At 42.2% G+C, this 16,349-nt stretch overlaps 1 protein-coding gene across 3 annotated transcripts in view; it reads right to left on the bottom strand.

Annotated features, from left to right (window-relative positions):
• LOC110530023 (cAMP-specific 3',5'-cyclic phosphodiesterase 4B) overlaps positions 1 to 16,349 on the bottom strand; it is a 135,158-nt gene that overhangs the window by 36,524 nt on the left and 82,285 nt on the right. For all 3 annotated transcript variants that reach the window (XM_036985564.1, XM_036985565.1, XM_036985566.1), the window contains one exon: positions 9,982 to 10,031. In XM_036985564.1, coding sequence (XP_036841459.1) covers positions 9,982 to 10,031 — 50 coding nt within the window. The remainder of the gene's footprint in view (positions 1 to 9,981; positions 10,032 to 16,349) is intronic.

Below are 16,349 nucleotides of genomic sequence, written 5' to 3'. Positions count from 1 at the left end.
TACCTCTCATGACGTAGTTTACAATATGAAACAAAAGGTGGATGAGCAATGTTTTGTGGGGCCCACACCCATGGGGAACTATGCACACAGTCACTTGTGTGTTTGTTTTTTGGGGGCTAGGAATGTGGTTGTTCGTAAAGTTTTGGCTCATTGAGTTCTCATTTTACAGAGCCGTGTGTGTTGAGGCTGACCAACGTTGGTGGGAAAGGGCTTACTGACACAAACAATTACACACACACACACACACACACAAGCAAGCATACAGAGTATGCAGAGATATAAACACAGATTCCTGCAAGGGTTCAACACTCTGGGGGAAAAAACCAACAGTGAAAGGAAATAATAATAACCCTCATAAAATAATCCTACATTAATATGGACATTAGAAGGACAGATACACTGTATAAACATCCATAACGGTCCCATTCATACATTCACTGGTACAGTAAACATACATTTTCTGAGAGGCTGCTCAAAGGGAGTCAGTTAAAACGCTACATCCCCTCTAAAAGAAGATTAACAAGTCATCTAGCCACAATCCCCTTTCATGCTTTCAGAGCCAACCACCAGCCATGTATCCCCTTACTAGTTTACATGTTGTGACGCCCAGCGATAGCCTTTAAAGATGAATTACAGAATACCGATCGTTGACCGCCAAAGACGTCAGAACTGCGTATTTCCCTGAAACAAAATGGCATTTATCAAGACGCCAATGCACTAATACACACAGAAAAATCCTCTGATCTAATACAGTGTTGTTGATATGAGCGGCTTGGTGGGATGGGGCCAAGATTCGGCATGAAGCATCAACTCAGAAATCACATGCAGACATGAAAGATGGTTTTGAATGTTTTCACAATCGACTCGCATTACCTCGTAATGGCAACATTGTAAACTAGCACCCAGTGACGCAGTGATGCTACTGTTCTAATTTGGATTGGGCCTCCTCCATCTCTCTTCCACTCTTTAACCTTGTGACACCGGACCGGTCTCTCTCTCTCCTGTTTATTTCATTTGGCATGGTTCTCTTTCTTTCTGGCTGTCCACTTGTTTATTGTGGTGAGAGCCTGGTTTCCGCTGGCCTCATGCAGTCTCAGGAAGGTCACATTTCTGTTGTCTTCCTCCATTATTTTCTCTCTCCCTCTCGGTCTCGTCATCTTTCTTTTCTACTCCAGCTCTCTTTCAACACATGCCCATCTATTCATTACGCCATCTTTACTCCAGCACCTGCTCCCGCTCTCTCTCTCTCTCTCTCTCTCAAGGGTTCCTTTAATGCATCGTGCAGTGATATGCAACTGAGCAAATACCGGAAAAACGCAGGTATCCTTTTCCCCCCATGACGTTGATCTTAAATGAAAGACTAGTCTCGTCTAACAAAACACAGACGCAAAACAGGAAAAATCTGTTCTCCCTTCCTTCTCCCGTTTCCTGTCATGGAAATTCTATTGGCTTTGACAAACAGAAGACAAAGAGCTGGATAGAAATGGGAGGATGTGAGGTTTTCTTTCCTATTGGCACGTTTGTTCATTGTTATGGTTCAAATCAGTATTAACAATGACTCGTTATTTAGGTTGATGTCATCTGTTGAGTACTTAAAAAGGCATTTAAGTAGAGGTTTGAAGAGTGACGGATGCAGATTTCATGGAGTGTAAAATGTGCCAATCACCAACATTTGGAGAGGAGCACAACAGTGAATGTATTCTAAACGCAACTAGATAGATTTGATTGTGTCCTTGCTAGTCTTAAACAGTGTTGGTGTGCATGTGTGTGTCATACATACAGTCAGCTTTCATTTTTGTATGTGCACATTATCTGTACTTACATCGTTGTATTTATTTTATTTACTGTATGCTCTTTCAGTCCATTTCCCACAAAGTTGGGGTGTTTGTATGTGTTCCTGCCTCTGCATGTGCACGTGCGGGAAGGACAATGCAAAACTCCTCAATCGTCTTGTATTTTCTTCCCTGCAAGTCTACACTTGTGGTGACAGGAAGTGCCCGAGGGCCCTTATGCAGGTCATCCTGACGTTAGTGAACTTGGACGGACCCGCGAAAAAGGAATCCACCCCTTCTCCTTCATTCCTTCCATCCTCCACCTGATATCAATCTGGGATGTCTGGAGAAGCCTCTTCGCCTATCTTTTTCAGATTCTTTCTATCTCATCGTTCTCTGATTGCGACATCAGTGAAAATGATGTTTTTTTTTAAATGTTGTTGTTTAGTCGTCAAGGTTCATTTCCTGTGATGATGATAATGGCATCATTGCACCCTTCAGCTGTAAGGGGAGCACACCTGGGTTCAAATAGTTTTGTTGTTTTCTTTCAAATTAACATTTGCTTAAACCAGTCTGGAGTGTCAGATGGGCAGAGTTTGCATTTTGAAATGATTCAATTGGTTCTATTGAGCCATCCTTCCACAAGATATAGTCCCTACACAAATTTAGGGTTGCTCCCCAAGCCGGCTGGTCGTTTGTTCTATCGGTTCAGTTTCCAGAGATGTGACCCAGCGCTCTTATCCCTTGTTTGCTAGCTAGCCAACTACGGCTAACTTACAATTATGTCAAATAGTGCAGCAAGAATAACAGCAAAATAGCTGCATTTGCATTTAAGCCGTTTTCTAGTGACATCTATTTGGATACATCCATAACAATGAGCTAATGATGCACAATTTCGACTGGCATAGAAAATGGGCTCTCTTGTCAGGACACTGTTGTTCAGAGCCAACAACACAGCTAACACAATCACTTCAAACTGAAGCTGGAAAAAAAGCAAACTAGCTGCACTTCGTTTCGTTTGACCTGTTTTCTATTGATAGTTCTTTGTACAGTGGTTGCTACACTAAAATATTTTCGATTATGCTGCGGGACTTAGAGGTCATTTGTGGTTTAGTACGGTACCCTGCATCACTACTACATTGCTCCAGACCAGCGCAAGGGGGAGTTAGAGCACTGATTATGCTTTTGGGTCCCAAGGTGCTACTGTGTCTCTAACTGACAATGAATTGGCGACATAAACCTAAATAGAAACTGATAATTGTGCACGACTTCAGTATTACTTACTAAAACTGTTGTTACACTAAGGTTTTTATTTTAAGAAAAACTTAGACTACAATTAGGATGTGGAAATGTTAGGATTATTTTGCTCTTACTGTGGTACTGTAGCCTACTCCCGACCGGTCACGTTGTACAGCGCCTGAGTGACGCAGAGGTCTAAGACACTGCTTCGCAGTGCAAGCTGTGATACAGATGCTGGTTCAATACCCGTGCCGGCCTCGACTGGGAGACCCATGACAAGACTGTAGGTTTTTGGTTTCTCTCCCTCTAAAAACAATCTGGCTTTATTTACAAATTATTAACAATGTCTCACCCCATGTTCAAGAATGGCATTTTTCGCCCTCATTTTACATTATTTGAAAATGAAATCATCTCCAAAATATTGTTATTTTTTAAACAAAGCGATTATTATTAATTTAGAATGATATAAAATCCCCTTGGATATTCTCAAATCAAAGTTTATTTGTCATTTACACACACACACACAGGTGTAGTAGACCTTACAGGGAAATGCTTTCTTACAGGCTCAAAACAATAGTGCAAAAAATGCATTAGGTGAATAATAGGTAAGTAAAGAAATAAAAACAACAGTAAAAAGACAGTGAAAAATAACAGTAGCGAGGCTATATACAGTAGCGAGGCTACATACAGGCACCGGTTAGTCGGGCTGATTGAGGTAGTATGTACATGTAGATATGGTTAAAGTGACTATGCGTATATGATGAACAGAGAGTAGCAGTAGCGTAAAAGAGGGATTGGCGGGTGGCGGGACACAATGCAGATAGCCCGGTTAGCCAATGTGTGGGAGCACTGGTTGGTTGGACCAATTGAGGTAGTACACACATGAATGTATAGTTAAAGTCACTATGCATATATGATAAACAGAGAGTAGCAGCAGTGTAAAAGAGGGGTGGGGGGGGCACACAATACAGATAGTCCGGGTAGCCATTTGATTACCTGTTCAGGAGTCTTATGGCTTGGGGGTAAAAACTGTTGAGAAGCCTTTTTGTCCTAAACTTGGCACTCCGGTACCGCTTGCCATGCAGTAGTAGAGAGAACAGTCTATGACTGACTATATCGGTCATGGCTTCCGAGTGGAGCACAACGGGATTGCCTTGCAGTTCTCCAGCTGTATCCACTGAAATAGCGGTGGGCGCGTGAGGTTCAAGGCACTTGGGCAGGGGGCACGGGATGGGCCGCAGAGCTGCACACAGAAGACGGACCTAGCCCATGGGGAAAGGACTAGGGAAACGTCCCCACCGTTCTTAGTGCCAGTCTGCACGTTCAAACTAAAACAATGTAACTAATAATGGCATGAAAAATGCCCCTTAGATATGAATTTGGAGGGCAGATATTATTAAATATTAAACCTCTCACTAAAGGCGTCAGTCAAAATTTAAATCCAGTTCGGATTTATGAAAAAATGACATGAAAAGCACACATTTGTAAATCCCAAACTCTAAAAGTAACTGGAAAAGGGAGATACAAATTATTTGACATTGTGGTTACAATAAAGAATGTAAACAAGATGTTGAGTTTTTATTTACAATAGTTTTTTAAATTTATTTTACCTTTAACTAGGCAAGTCAGTTAAGTCAGGTTTGAGCATCCCCCTACTTGCAATGTATTCAATGCTTAAGTACTCTAAAGCGTTACATTTGCGAATAGTACGGTCCATGACAAAAATCCAAGTCTATCAGTATTTTTGAAATGTCTCCAGTAGATTTTCCGTTCCTTCTGAAAGCCCTAATCTGCTCACTGAAATGAATAGATATCTTGGTGCTACAGTATGTTGTTACAGCATAATCAAAGTGAGGACAATCGGCGATCTGCGGTATAAGGTGTGACTTACAGCTTTACAATAGGCCTATTGTAAAGCTGTAAGTCACACCTTTCCAGTACTCCTCACCCCGCCCCAAACTCCACCCAAAACACAGTTATCATTCAAAAACAAGCTGTTTATCTAAAAAAAAAAGAAAAAAAAAGACACTGTGACCAAAGAGAACAGACGAAATGGACATTGTTTTCATCAAGCCAGCTTCTTTCTATGGTGCTGCCCATTCCAGGGTTAAGACCGTAACCCCGAGAGGACTTGAAAATGAGCCGGAGCTGAGAGGATCACCAAAAGTATTTCTTCCAGTGCATTTTCCTCTTTTTTAAAAATGATATAGCCTAGCAATGTGTAGGCATACTGTGTATAAAATCCATAATTAAATAAAGGTTGAATCACATTTGAAATAAAAAAATAGTAATTATTGTGTACTAAAAACGTGAATGTGTTTATGCAGAGCATACAACCATGCCGACAACCATCCGTGGAGATCAGTGGACAAAGGGCTGGACAACGGTCCGCACCGAGAAAAAAAACGCATGGTTGCCAAGAAAGCGGTCAGCTTTACTAGATTCTTAAAATGTGTACGCAGCATGTGTGTTGGAGTCACTTTTAATTCTTAGTTGATCTACGGTTTCTATCATAGGCCACTGTAATCGATGGGGGCTCAGTGCGGCACCATTCTGCTCATCTGATGAAGGTGCACATGAATCAGATTCAAACTTTGAAGACTGAGATTGAGTCATTGAAGGCAGACCAGCAGAAAGAGAAACATTATCTGAGGGCAGAGATACGGGCAACAGCTGATGCATTGGTCCAGAGTCTGGCGGCATTGGTGGAGAGTCAGGCGGAGAACGACACGTTGAAGAGGGCGAGGAATGAGATGGGAGTCACAATCCATGCCAGGCACACCTGTGAGCTCTGGAACTCCACCTCTGACATTCAGAGTCAACATACGTGGGCGGGTTCGTCATGTCGTCGGTTCACCCTGACATTTCCATTCCTCTTCTGACAACAGAACATGACCAACTGCTCACCAGGCACAGCATGGGCCGTTCAGACCGTTATGCTGTTCTGCTATTCCAAGGATGTGTAACCGAAGAGCGATACCATGAGTGGGCTTAGAATACCAACTGGGATGGGTCCCGAGGCAAATGTTGCTTACTAGTGAAGCTCCGGGTGTTCATCATTAATACTGTGTCTCAGAAGTTCTGTCCATGACTGAAGCAACCCCAAGAAAAATTCAAGATAGAGTTAATGAGTACTTCAGGTTACTGAGAAAGTCTGGACATGGCTTGTCCTCCCTTATGTGAGGAATTAGGCCCTTTCCCATGTTTATTACAGTATGTACTGTAGGCTATGTTTACTTGTCAGACTGCACAGTAGCCTAATAAACATTATTTATTATCCAAATGTAAAAGCAGTACTGTATTTCTGTACAGTACTGTATTTCTTAATCAGCATTTTATGCTTTTGTTAATAAAATAATGATAAAAATACTCTTTCAAAATGCAGATGTTTATTTAGTTACGGATCCGTAACGAATTACTATGGGAATAAATATCACTGAATTACAGAGATATTGGAACAAACAAAAGGTAGACAAATTGTTGCTTACAGGAAAATACTTTCACGTTGTACAGCGCCAATATGGCTATTATTAGCAGACCTATATTTTGGCCTTTATAAATATTATTTTGGCCTTTATTCAGATTACAATTGTTCACTGTCATTTTTTTGAAAACTGAATAATCTCCAAAACATCGTTATATATATAGCCTACCTGCTGTGGACAACTATTTCAGCACCGTTTTGCGCTGCTCCGAGGCAAGCATGGAGAAACTAAAATGTTCAATTATATTCCATGTTATTCTTAAGATATGTGTTGACTGAATTTAAGCAAGTGATGTCTGCTAAATAATCAAGTTGATGGCACAGTCATATAGCCTCGGCACCTACATAAAGCTGTGTGTGGACGACGTCATGCAACCGCAAAATGTTGGATAAAGCATATACTGTACAGTACTGTATTTCTTCATCAGCATCTTTATGCTTTCGTTAATAAAATATTGATAAAAATACTCTTTCAAAATGCAGATGTTTATTTAGTTATGGATCCATAATGAAATACAATGTGAATAAATATCATTGAATTACAGAAATATTGGAACAAAGCTGTCTAATAAAAGGTAAAATTGTTGCTTACTGGAAAATACTCTTTCAAACACACACGGTCACATTGTACAGTACCATTATGGCCAATAGCAGGTAGCTGGACAATAGACTTGCCTAGAAGGAGGGTAGGGGGAGAATTCTGTCGTCAAATGTATTTCTTAGTTAGGTTGGCTGTATCACAACCGGCTGTGAATGGTTGCATTTTAAATTTGATCCACCAGAAGAGACAAAATAAATACAACAAAAAATATTATTATTATTATGTATCCCATCTGACCGTGATTGGGAGTCCCATAGGGCGACACACAATTGGCCCAGCGTTTCTCTCCCTCAAACCAGAAATAAATGTTCTGGCCTTTACAAATATTATTTTGGCATTTATTCAGATTACAATCGCTCACTTTTGTTTTTTTGAAAATGAAAACCTCAAATATCGTTATATATTATCAAGTTGATGGCACAATCATATAGCCCGGCACCTACATAAAGCTGAGTGACTCACTCATTCATGGCTTTGAATCAAAATAAATAAGTACTAATATTCTTTCTGATAGTCTTTAATAAAAAAAAAATTCGTTATCCTGACCTGAACTGTCACTCCCTGATCTGTTTCACCTGTCCTTGTGCTTGTCTCCATCCCCCTCCAGGTGTTGCACATTTTCCCCATTATCCCCTGGGTACTTATACCTATGTTCTCTGTTTGTCTGTTGGTCTTGTTTGTCAAGTCAACCAGTGGTTTGTCTCAGTTCCTGCTTTTCCCAGTCTCTCTTTTTCTCGCCCTCCTGGTTTTGACCCTTGCCTGTCCTGACTCTGAGCCCGCCTGTCTGACCAATCTGCCTGCCCCTGACCCTGCCTGCCGTCCTGTACCTTTGCCCCTTCTCTGGATTATCGACCCCTGCCTGCCTTGACATGCCCGTTGCCGGCCCCTGTTTCTGTAATAAACATTGTTACTTCAACACAGTCTGCATTTGGGTCTTACCTGAAACGTGATATGGACACCATGGACAGTATTATAATAGCCCTCCCGATTGGCGCAGCAGTCTAAGAAACTGCATCGCAGTGCAAAACGCGTTGCTACAGATGCAGGTTTGATACCCATGCCGGCCACCAACGGGAGACCCATATGTAAATATTGGCGGTCACGTCATTGAAAAAAATATTTTGCGATATACTGTAGGCCTATCGTTGGCGACATGAGTCTCACTAGTGTTGAGTAATGTGCTGTTAGAAGTGGTGTAGGTCTTGTTTATTTAAAGAGCATATTGAAGTTAGAGCCAGTAGGATTTGAAGCAATAGCCTACCCGCTGTGGTCAACTATTTTAGCACCGTTTTGCGCTGCTCTGAGACAAGCATGGGGACTGGTCTTGATAAATCAATGAGATTTTTATTTTTCACTGAATCTCCATTTGGGTATTGGTTAGACTACAATTATACAATTAGGGTGTTGTCACGGTTTTCTGTATGGGAAAGAGAGTCAGACCAAAATGCGGCGTGGCTATTGCGATCCATGTTTAATGAAACTGAAGCAACACGAATCCAACACAAAAACTACAAAACAATAAACGTAACGAAAACCGAAACAGCCTAATACTGGTGCACATACACACGATATGAAAAGGACATAAGGACACTAAGGGCAATCACCCACAAAACCCAACACCAAACAGCCTAATACTGGTGCACATACACACGATATGAAAAGGACATAAGGACACTAAGGGCAATCACCCACAAAACCCAACACCAAACAGCCTAATACTGGTGCACATACACACGATATGAAAAGGACATAAGGACACTAAGGGCAATCACCCACAAAACCCAACACCAAACAGCCTAATACTGGTGCACATACACACGATATGAAAAGGACATAAGGACACTAAGGGCAATCACCCACAAAACCCAACACCAAACAGCCTAATACTGGTGCACATACACACGATATGAAAAGGACATAAGGACACTAAGGGCAATCACCCACAAAACCCAACACCAAACAGGCTACCTAAATATGGTTCCCAATCAGAGACAATGACAAACACCTGCCTCTGATAGAGAACCATATCAGGCCAAACATAGAACTAGACAAACTAGACATGTAACATAGAATGCCCACCCAGCTCACACCCTGACCAACCAAAACATAGAAACATACAAAGCAAACTATGGTCAGGGTGTGACAGGTGTAGTAATGTTATGCTCTTAGTACTGTAGCCTACTCCCGACCATCACATTGTACAGCGGGTTTTTTGATTTTATTGGAATAGAAACACAATCAAATTATTAAGCAACATTTCTTTAGAATCAGTCCCATATACTATGTTCTTACAAAAAAAAGGTTTTAAATTCTCTAGTACTGCCAACATTGAAGGCTATCAAATGCTTCTCAAATATGCCCTTTGGTGGTCAAACTAGCACTAACTAGCTTTAAATGGTTACAATGGCTGACACTTAAATAACATGTCAGTTTATAATAGCAATAAGGCACCTCAGGGGTTTGTGATATATGGCCAATATACCACAGCTAAGGGCTGTGTCCAGGCACTCCGCGATGCGCCGTGCCCGAGAACAGCCCTTAGCCGTGGTATATTGGCCATATACCACACCCCTTGTGCCTTATTGCTTAATTATATTCCACCCCTACCCCTTTGGCTCTGTCTATTCATCTGTAGGTCTCCCTGTCTGTGTGTCTTTGGTGGAAAAATTGACACTTTTTATGACCAGCTGTGTGTTATGCATTACAAAGACATAGTGCATTATGAATGAATGCATTATAGCCTTTTGAGCATTCGCAGACTGCTATAAACAGAAACAAGCTGTTATGAATGGTTATAGCAAGCCTAATAATGCATACTCATACTTTGAATGTGAACTCAGCGTAATGTGACTAAGGGGATTGGTTGAGTTTATCAAAGAGCTCACCTGACAGACAGACTCTGGTTACAGGAGACTGTGGGGCGGCCGGTGACCTCCTAAAAACACAGAAGAGAGACGAGAGAAACACTGGATGTCAGTGCGGCACTGTACACATACATGTGCATGGACAAATGCATACCTGCGAGGAAACACACACACATACTTTGATGTACACACTTATAATTTAATATTTTGCTTGAATAAGACCTAAATAGAGTTCATTATCATGGGATTTAAGTATCAGTCCTGTGGTAATGCTAATATCTGTGTGTGTGTGTGTGTGTGGGGGGGGGGGGGGGGGGTCAATATTGACTCAATGTCTGCTGGTCATACAACAATGAACCACTTCAATTGTCTGTCACTCAAACTCAGCTCTTAAAACTCTATTGTAATGTGTTTGCAATAGTTATTAGCTTGAGGACTTCACTTTTAGGATTTTGTATTTACAATACAATCACTTTGCATGGAGACGGGTTGTTTCATACACACACACACACACACACACACAGTGGGGCAAAAAAGTATTTAGTCAGCCACCAATTGTGCAAGTTCTCCCACTTAAAAAGATGAGGCCTGTAATTTTCATCATAGGTACACTTCAACTATGACAGACAAAATGAGAAAACTTGTAGGATTATTTATGAATTTATTTGCAAATTATGGTGGAAAATAAGTAATATATATATATATATATATATATATATACACACACATATACATACACACACACACACACACACACAGTGGGGAGAACAAGTATTTGATACACTGCCGATTTTACAGGTTTTCCTACTTACAAAGCATGTAGAAGTCTGTAATTTTTATCATAGGTTCACTTCAACTGTGAGAGACGGAATCTAAAACAAAAATCCAGAAAATCACATTGTATGATTTTTAAGTAATTAATTTGCATTTTATTGCACGACATAAGTATTTGATACATCAGAAAAGCAGAACTTAATATTTGGTACAGAAACCTTTGTTTGCAATTACAGAGATCATACGTTTCCTGTAGTTCTTGACCAGGTTTGCACACACTGCAGCAGGGATTTTGGCCCACTCCTCCATACAGACCTTCTCCAGATCCTTCAGGTTTCGGGGCTGTCGCTGGGCAATACGGACTTTGAGCTCCCTCCAAAGATTTTATATTGGGTTCAGGTCTGGAGACTGGCTAGGCCACTCCAGGACCTTGAGATGCTTCTTACGGAGCCACTCCTTAGTTGCCCTGGCTGTGTGTTTCGGGTCGTTGTCATGCTGGAAGACCCAGCCACGACCCATCTTCAATGCTCTTACTGAGGGAAGGAGGTTGTTGGCCAAGATCTTGCGATACATGGCCCCATCCATCCTCCCCTCAATACGGTGCAGTCGTTCTGTCCCCTTTGCAGAAAAGCATCCCCAAAGAATGATGTTTCCACCGCCATGCTTCACGGTTGGGATGGTGTTCTTGGGGTTGTACTCTTCCTTCTTCTTCCTCCAAGCACGGCGAGTGGAGTTTAGACCAAAAAGCTCTATTTTTGTCTCATCGGACCACATGACCTTCACCCATTACTCCTCTGGATCATCCAGATGGTCATTGGCAAACTTCAGACGGGCCTGGACATGCGCTGGCCACCATATTTTACATTGGCCACCATATTTACATTGGCCACCATACATAAATATTCAGACCCTTTGCTATGAGACTCGAAATTGCGCTCATGTGTGTCCTGTTTCCATTGATAATCCTTGACATGTTTCTATAACTTGGAGTCCACCGGTGGTAAATTCAATTGATTGGACATGATTTGGAAAGGCACACACCTGTCTATATAAAGGTCCCACAGTTGACAGTGCATGTAAGAGCAAAAACCAAGCCATGAGGTCAAAAGGAATTGTCCGTAGAGTTCCGAGACAGGGTTGTGTCAAGGTACAGATCTGGGGAAGAGTACCAAAACATTTCTGCAGCATTGAATGTCCCCAAGAACACAGTGGCCTCCATTGTTTTTAAATGGAAGACGTTTGGAACCACCAAGAGCTGGCCGCCCGGCCAAACTGAGCAATTGGGGGAGAAGGGCCTTGGTCAGGGAGGTGACCAAGAACCCAATGTTCACTCTGACAGAGCTCCAGAGTTCCTCTGTAGAGATGGGAGAAGCTTCCAGAAGGACAACCATCTCTGCAGCACTCTACCAAGGCCTTTATGGTGGAGAGGTCAGACGGAAACCACTCCTCTGTAAAAGGCAGGGACTGAGAGAATAGTCAGGATCGAGGGAAATATGTCATGATTGGCCTGTTCGGTTCAGGTTACCGTGGATCACAGTCCTACAGAGACACCTCTCACTCACACAGAGGGGGAGAGGTATAGAGGGATTGATGGAGGGGGTGGTTTATGACACCTCACACCCATCGTAAGGCAGGAGACGAATCCTTTGTCCTCTCAGTGTAGAGGATTGGAATGTATGGTGGGCCTATGGAGACTCTACCTCAGAACGGTAACATGCAAAAAATTGACTTTGTGACAATATATTTCATCAGCCAAAATGGTGGTAACAACGATAGATGGAATATGAAAATGCATGTCATTTTATATTACTTAAAGTTAAATGACGACATTACGAAAACATTAACTTGAAGAGTTTTCATAATATGTACATGATGTTTACATACTGTGCATTGTGTAGAAAATATCCAGATCAAATAGAATGTTTTTGTAAGGATGAACTGTGAATTTAGTGGTCTAAACTAGATCAGAGTAAAATCCAGATACCTTGCCTCGTAACTAGATACACCCCAGAGAACTTAACCTCCTTAACCTCCTCAGAAGTCCACTCTCACAGAACAAGTGCAAGGGAACAGACCACTAAGAGAAAGGACACTGACATCGTGTGGACAATCAGAGACTTACACCCGGTAACGAAGGAGGTGCTGCCATCGGCTATACCTCCTAAGCGGAACTCAGTCCACGAAGAGATACCCCAATGGAGACCTTCAAATAATTACACCAATATAATTCTGACCCATAAGACCGGCAGTTTGAGACAAGGTATTAGGGCTAAACTAAGCATAGTTTACAAATGTATCCAAGTGTGCTTTTCTCTCGTGCACTCTCTCTCTCTAAATCCCTATCTTGTGTAACGTGTCATATTGTGTTGGTCCTGTTTCACTGTACTAAGTTCTAATCAATAGCCTTGACTGTGTGTTTGTGAATGTGTATCTTATGTTATAATTTAGCCTGTTAGTAAATAAATAAATCATCTCAATTGGTGTGGTTCGGAATGATTTAGTGAGAACCGGGTTTGTGCAGATTTACGACTTAAGCGACGTTCAGGGTGAGATGTTAATTAATTGGCGACGGCTATGAAATCAATATTCTGATATTCTTTGAGTTCATTTGGGAAACGGTAACTCATTAAACAAACTTTTCCCATGGTGCCCCAGGTTACTGAGTTAATAGTTGCCTGATTAATTTAATCACGTAATTAGAGAAACAGTTCATTATTTGATGAATAGCAGTCGTCACATTAAATGATACAACATTAAGACAATGAACAGAGCAAAGTACAGAGAGATCCTTGATGAAAACCTGCTCCAGAGCGCTCAGGACCTCATGCTGGGGTGAAGATTCATCTTACAACAGGACAATGACCAAAAGCACACAGCCAAGACAATGCAGGTGTGGCTTTGGGACAAGTCTGAATGTCCTTGAGTGGCCCAGCCAGAGCCCGGACTTGAACCCGATTGACCATCTCTGGAGAGACCTGAAAATAGCTGTGCAGCGACACTCCCCATCCAACCTGACAGAGCTTGAGAGGATCTATAGAGAAAAATGGGAGAAACTCCCCAAAAAGCTTATAGCGTCTTACCCAAGAAGACTCGAGGCTGTAACCGCTGCCATAGGTGCCCTCAACAAAGTACTGAGTAAAGGGTCTGAATACTTATATGAATGTGATATTTCAGTTTTTAATTTTGTATAAATTAGCAAAAATCCTAAAATCACTATGTGCAATGCCAAGCATCGGCTGGAGTGGTGTAAAGCTCGCTGCCGTTGGACTCGTTCTCTGGAGTGATGAATCACGCTTCACCACCTGGCAGTCCGACGGACAAATCAGGGTTTGGTGGATGCCAGGAGAACGCCAGCTGCCCCAATGCATAGTGCCAACCGTAAAGTTTGGTGGAGGAGGAACACTGGTCTGGGGCTGTTTTTCATGGTTCGGATTAGGCTCCTTAGTTCCAGTGAAGGGGAATTTTAACGCTACAGCATTCAACGATATTCTAGACAATTCTGTGCTTCCAACTTTGTGGCAACAGTTTGGGGAAAGCCCTTTCCTGTTTCAGCATGACAATGCCCAAACTCCATATTAATGCCCATGATTTTGGAATGAGATATTCAACGGGAAATGTGTCCACATACTTTTGGTCATGTAGTGTAAAAATACACTACGTAGTTCATGTAAGGAAATGAGTCAATTGAAATACATTTATTAGGCTCAAATCTATGGACTTCACATGACTAGGCAGGGGTGCAGCCATGGGTGGGCCTGGATCCCCACAAAAGGACTTTATTACAGACAGAAATACTGTTTCATTAGCTAAATTCCGATGTACCAAATAAAAAATACAAGTTAAATGGGTTTCAAATCGCATTTTCAACTCTACTCATGGTAATGTCACAAAAAAAGTTGGGTTATATAGAGAATATGCCCACTCTGGTATTGGCACATGCTCTCTAGCCAACAGCTCACAGATACAGTGCGGGTTGGCTACTCTACATGATGAGATTATTATGGACAAAAGAGTGAGATTATTTGTATTTGTCAAACGGCAGCCAAGCATCGATCATCATGCCACCAGAATAAGATCCTTGATATTTATTGGACATGAGCGTCAACCTCATCACCGTGCACTTTCACCACCCTGTGAAGTTCATCGTAACTTATTTCATCTGTTGCCTTATAATCTGCATGTTTTCACGAGTCGAGGACCACACAATATATGTCATCACGTTAATCCAAGTTCACTTCGGTATGATGGTTATGATATCAATGTTTGTGCATAAAAGCATTTCCACCGCCATTTCTCGCATAATTCATTTGACACACAAAAAGATCCCACCTCATCTAGCATATTTTGTTTTGTCGACATTTGGAAAGGTTATTGTCAAATTTGCTGTTTCCATCCAGTCTGACGTGACGTGTTTTTATCCGACATGTTCTTTACTAGCATAAAAAGGTTGGATGGAAACCTGGTTATTGATACACTGTGGGTCCATTGGCGGCTAAAGAAATGAGCGCATAGAACTCAGAGATCGCCTACAGGCCAACGCAGCAGGAGGCCTATAACTTCCATCATCAACTAAGTAAAATACATAAGCCAAAAGCCGACAAATAAAAACAGCGGAAAATATCCTGATGGAAATTCTGGTTATTTCAATCACATTCATCTTTCTACTCATATATACACTGCTAAAAAAAATAAAGGGAACACTTAAACAACACAATGTAACTCCAAGTCAATCACACTTCTGTGAAATCAAACTGTCCACTTAGGAAGCAACACTGATTGACAATAAATTTCACATGCTGTTGTGCAAATGGAATAGACAACAGGTAGAAATTACAGGCAATTAACACCCCCAATAAAGGAGTGGTTCTGCAGGTGGGGACCACAGACCACTTCTCAGTTCCTATGCTTCCTGGCTGATGTTTTGGTCACTTTTGAATGCTGGCGGTGCTTTCACTCTAGTGGTAGCATGAGACGGAGTCTACAACCCACACAAGTGGCTCAGGTAGTGCAGCTCATCCAGGATGACACATCAATGCGAGCTGTGGCAAGAAGGTTTGCTGCATCTGTCAGCGTAGTGTCCAGAGCATGGAGGCGCTACCAGGAGACAGGTCAGTACATCAGGAGATGGGAGGGCAACAACCCAGCAGCAGAACCGCTACCTCCGCCTTTGTGCAAGGAGGAGCAGGAGGAGCACTGCCAGAGCCCTGCAAAATGACCTCCAGCAGGCCACAAATGTGCATGTGTCTGCTCAAATGGTCAGAAACAGACTCCATGAGGGTGGTATGAGGGCCCGATGTCCACAGGTGGGGGTTGTACTTACAGCCCAACACCGTGCAGGACGTTTGGCATTTGCCAGAGAACACCAAGATTGGCAAATTCGCCACTGGCGCCCTGTGCTCTTCACAGATGAAAGCAGGTTCACACTGAGCACGTGACAGACGTGACAGTCTGGAGACGCCGTGGAGAACGTTCTGCTGCCTGAAACATCCTCCAGCATGACCGGTTTGGCGGTGGGTCAGTCATGGTGTGGGGTGGCATTTCTTTGGGGGGCCGCACAGCCCTCCATGTGCTCGCCAGAGGTAGCCTGACTGCCATTAGGTACCGAGATGAAATCC

The sequence above is a fragment of the Oncorhynchus mykiss genome, chromosome 8, assembly GCF_013265735.2.
Source record: "Oncorhynchus mykiss isolate Arlee chromosome 8, USDA_OmykA_1.1, whole genome shotgun sequence".
NCBI lineage: Eukaryota > Metazoa > Chordata > Actinopteri > Salmoniformes > Salmonidae > Oncorhynchus > Oncorhynchus mykiss.
The sequence above is the reverse complement of the archived record's forward strand: the minus strand, read 5'-3'. Positions and strand labels throughout refer to the sequence as shown.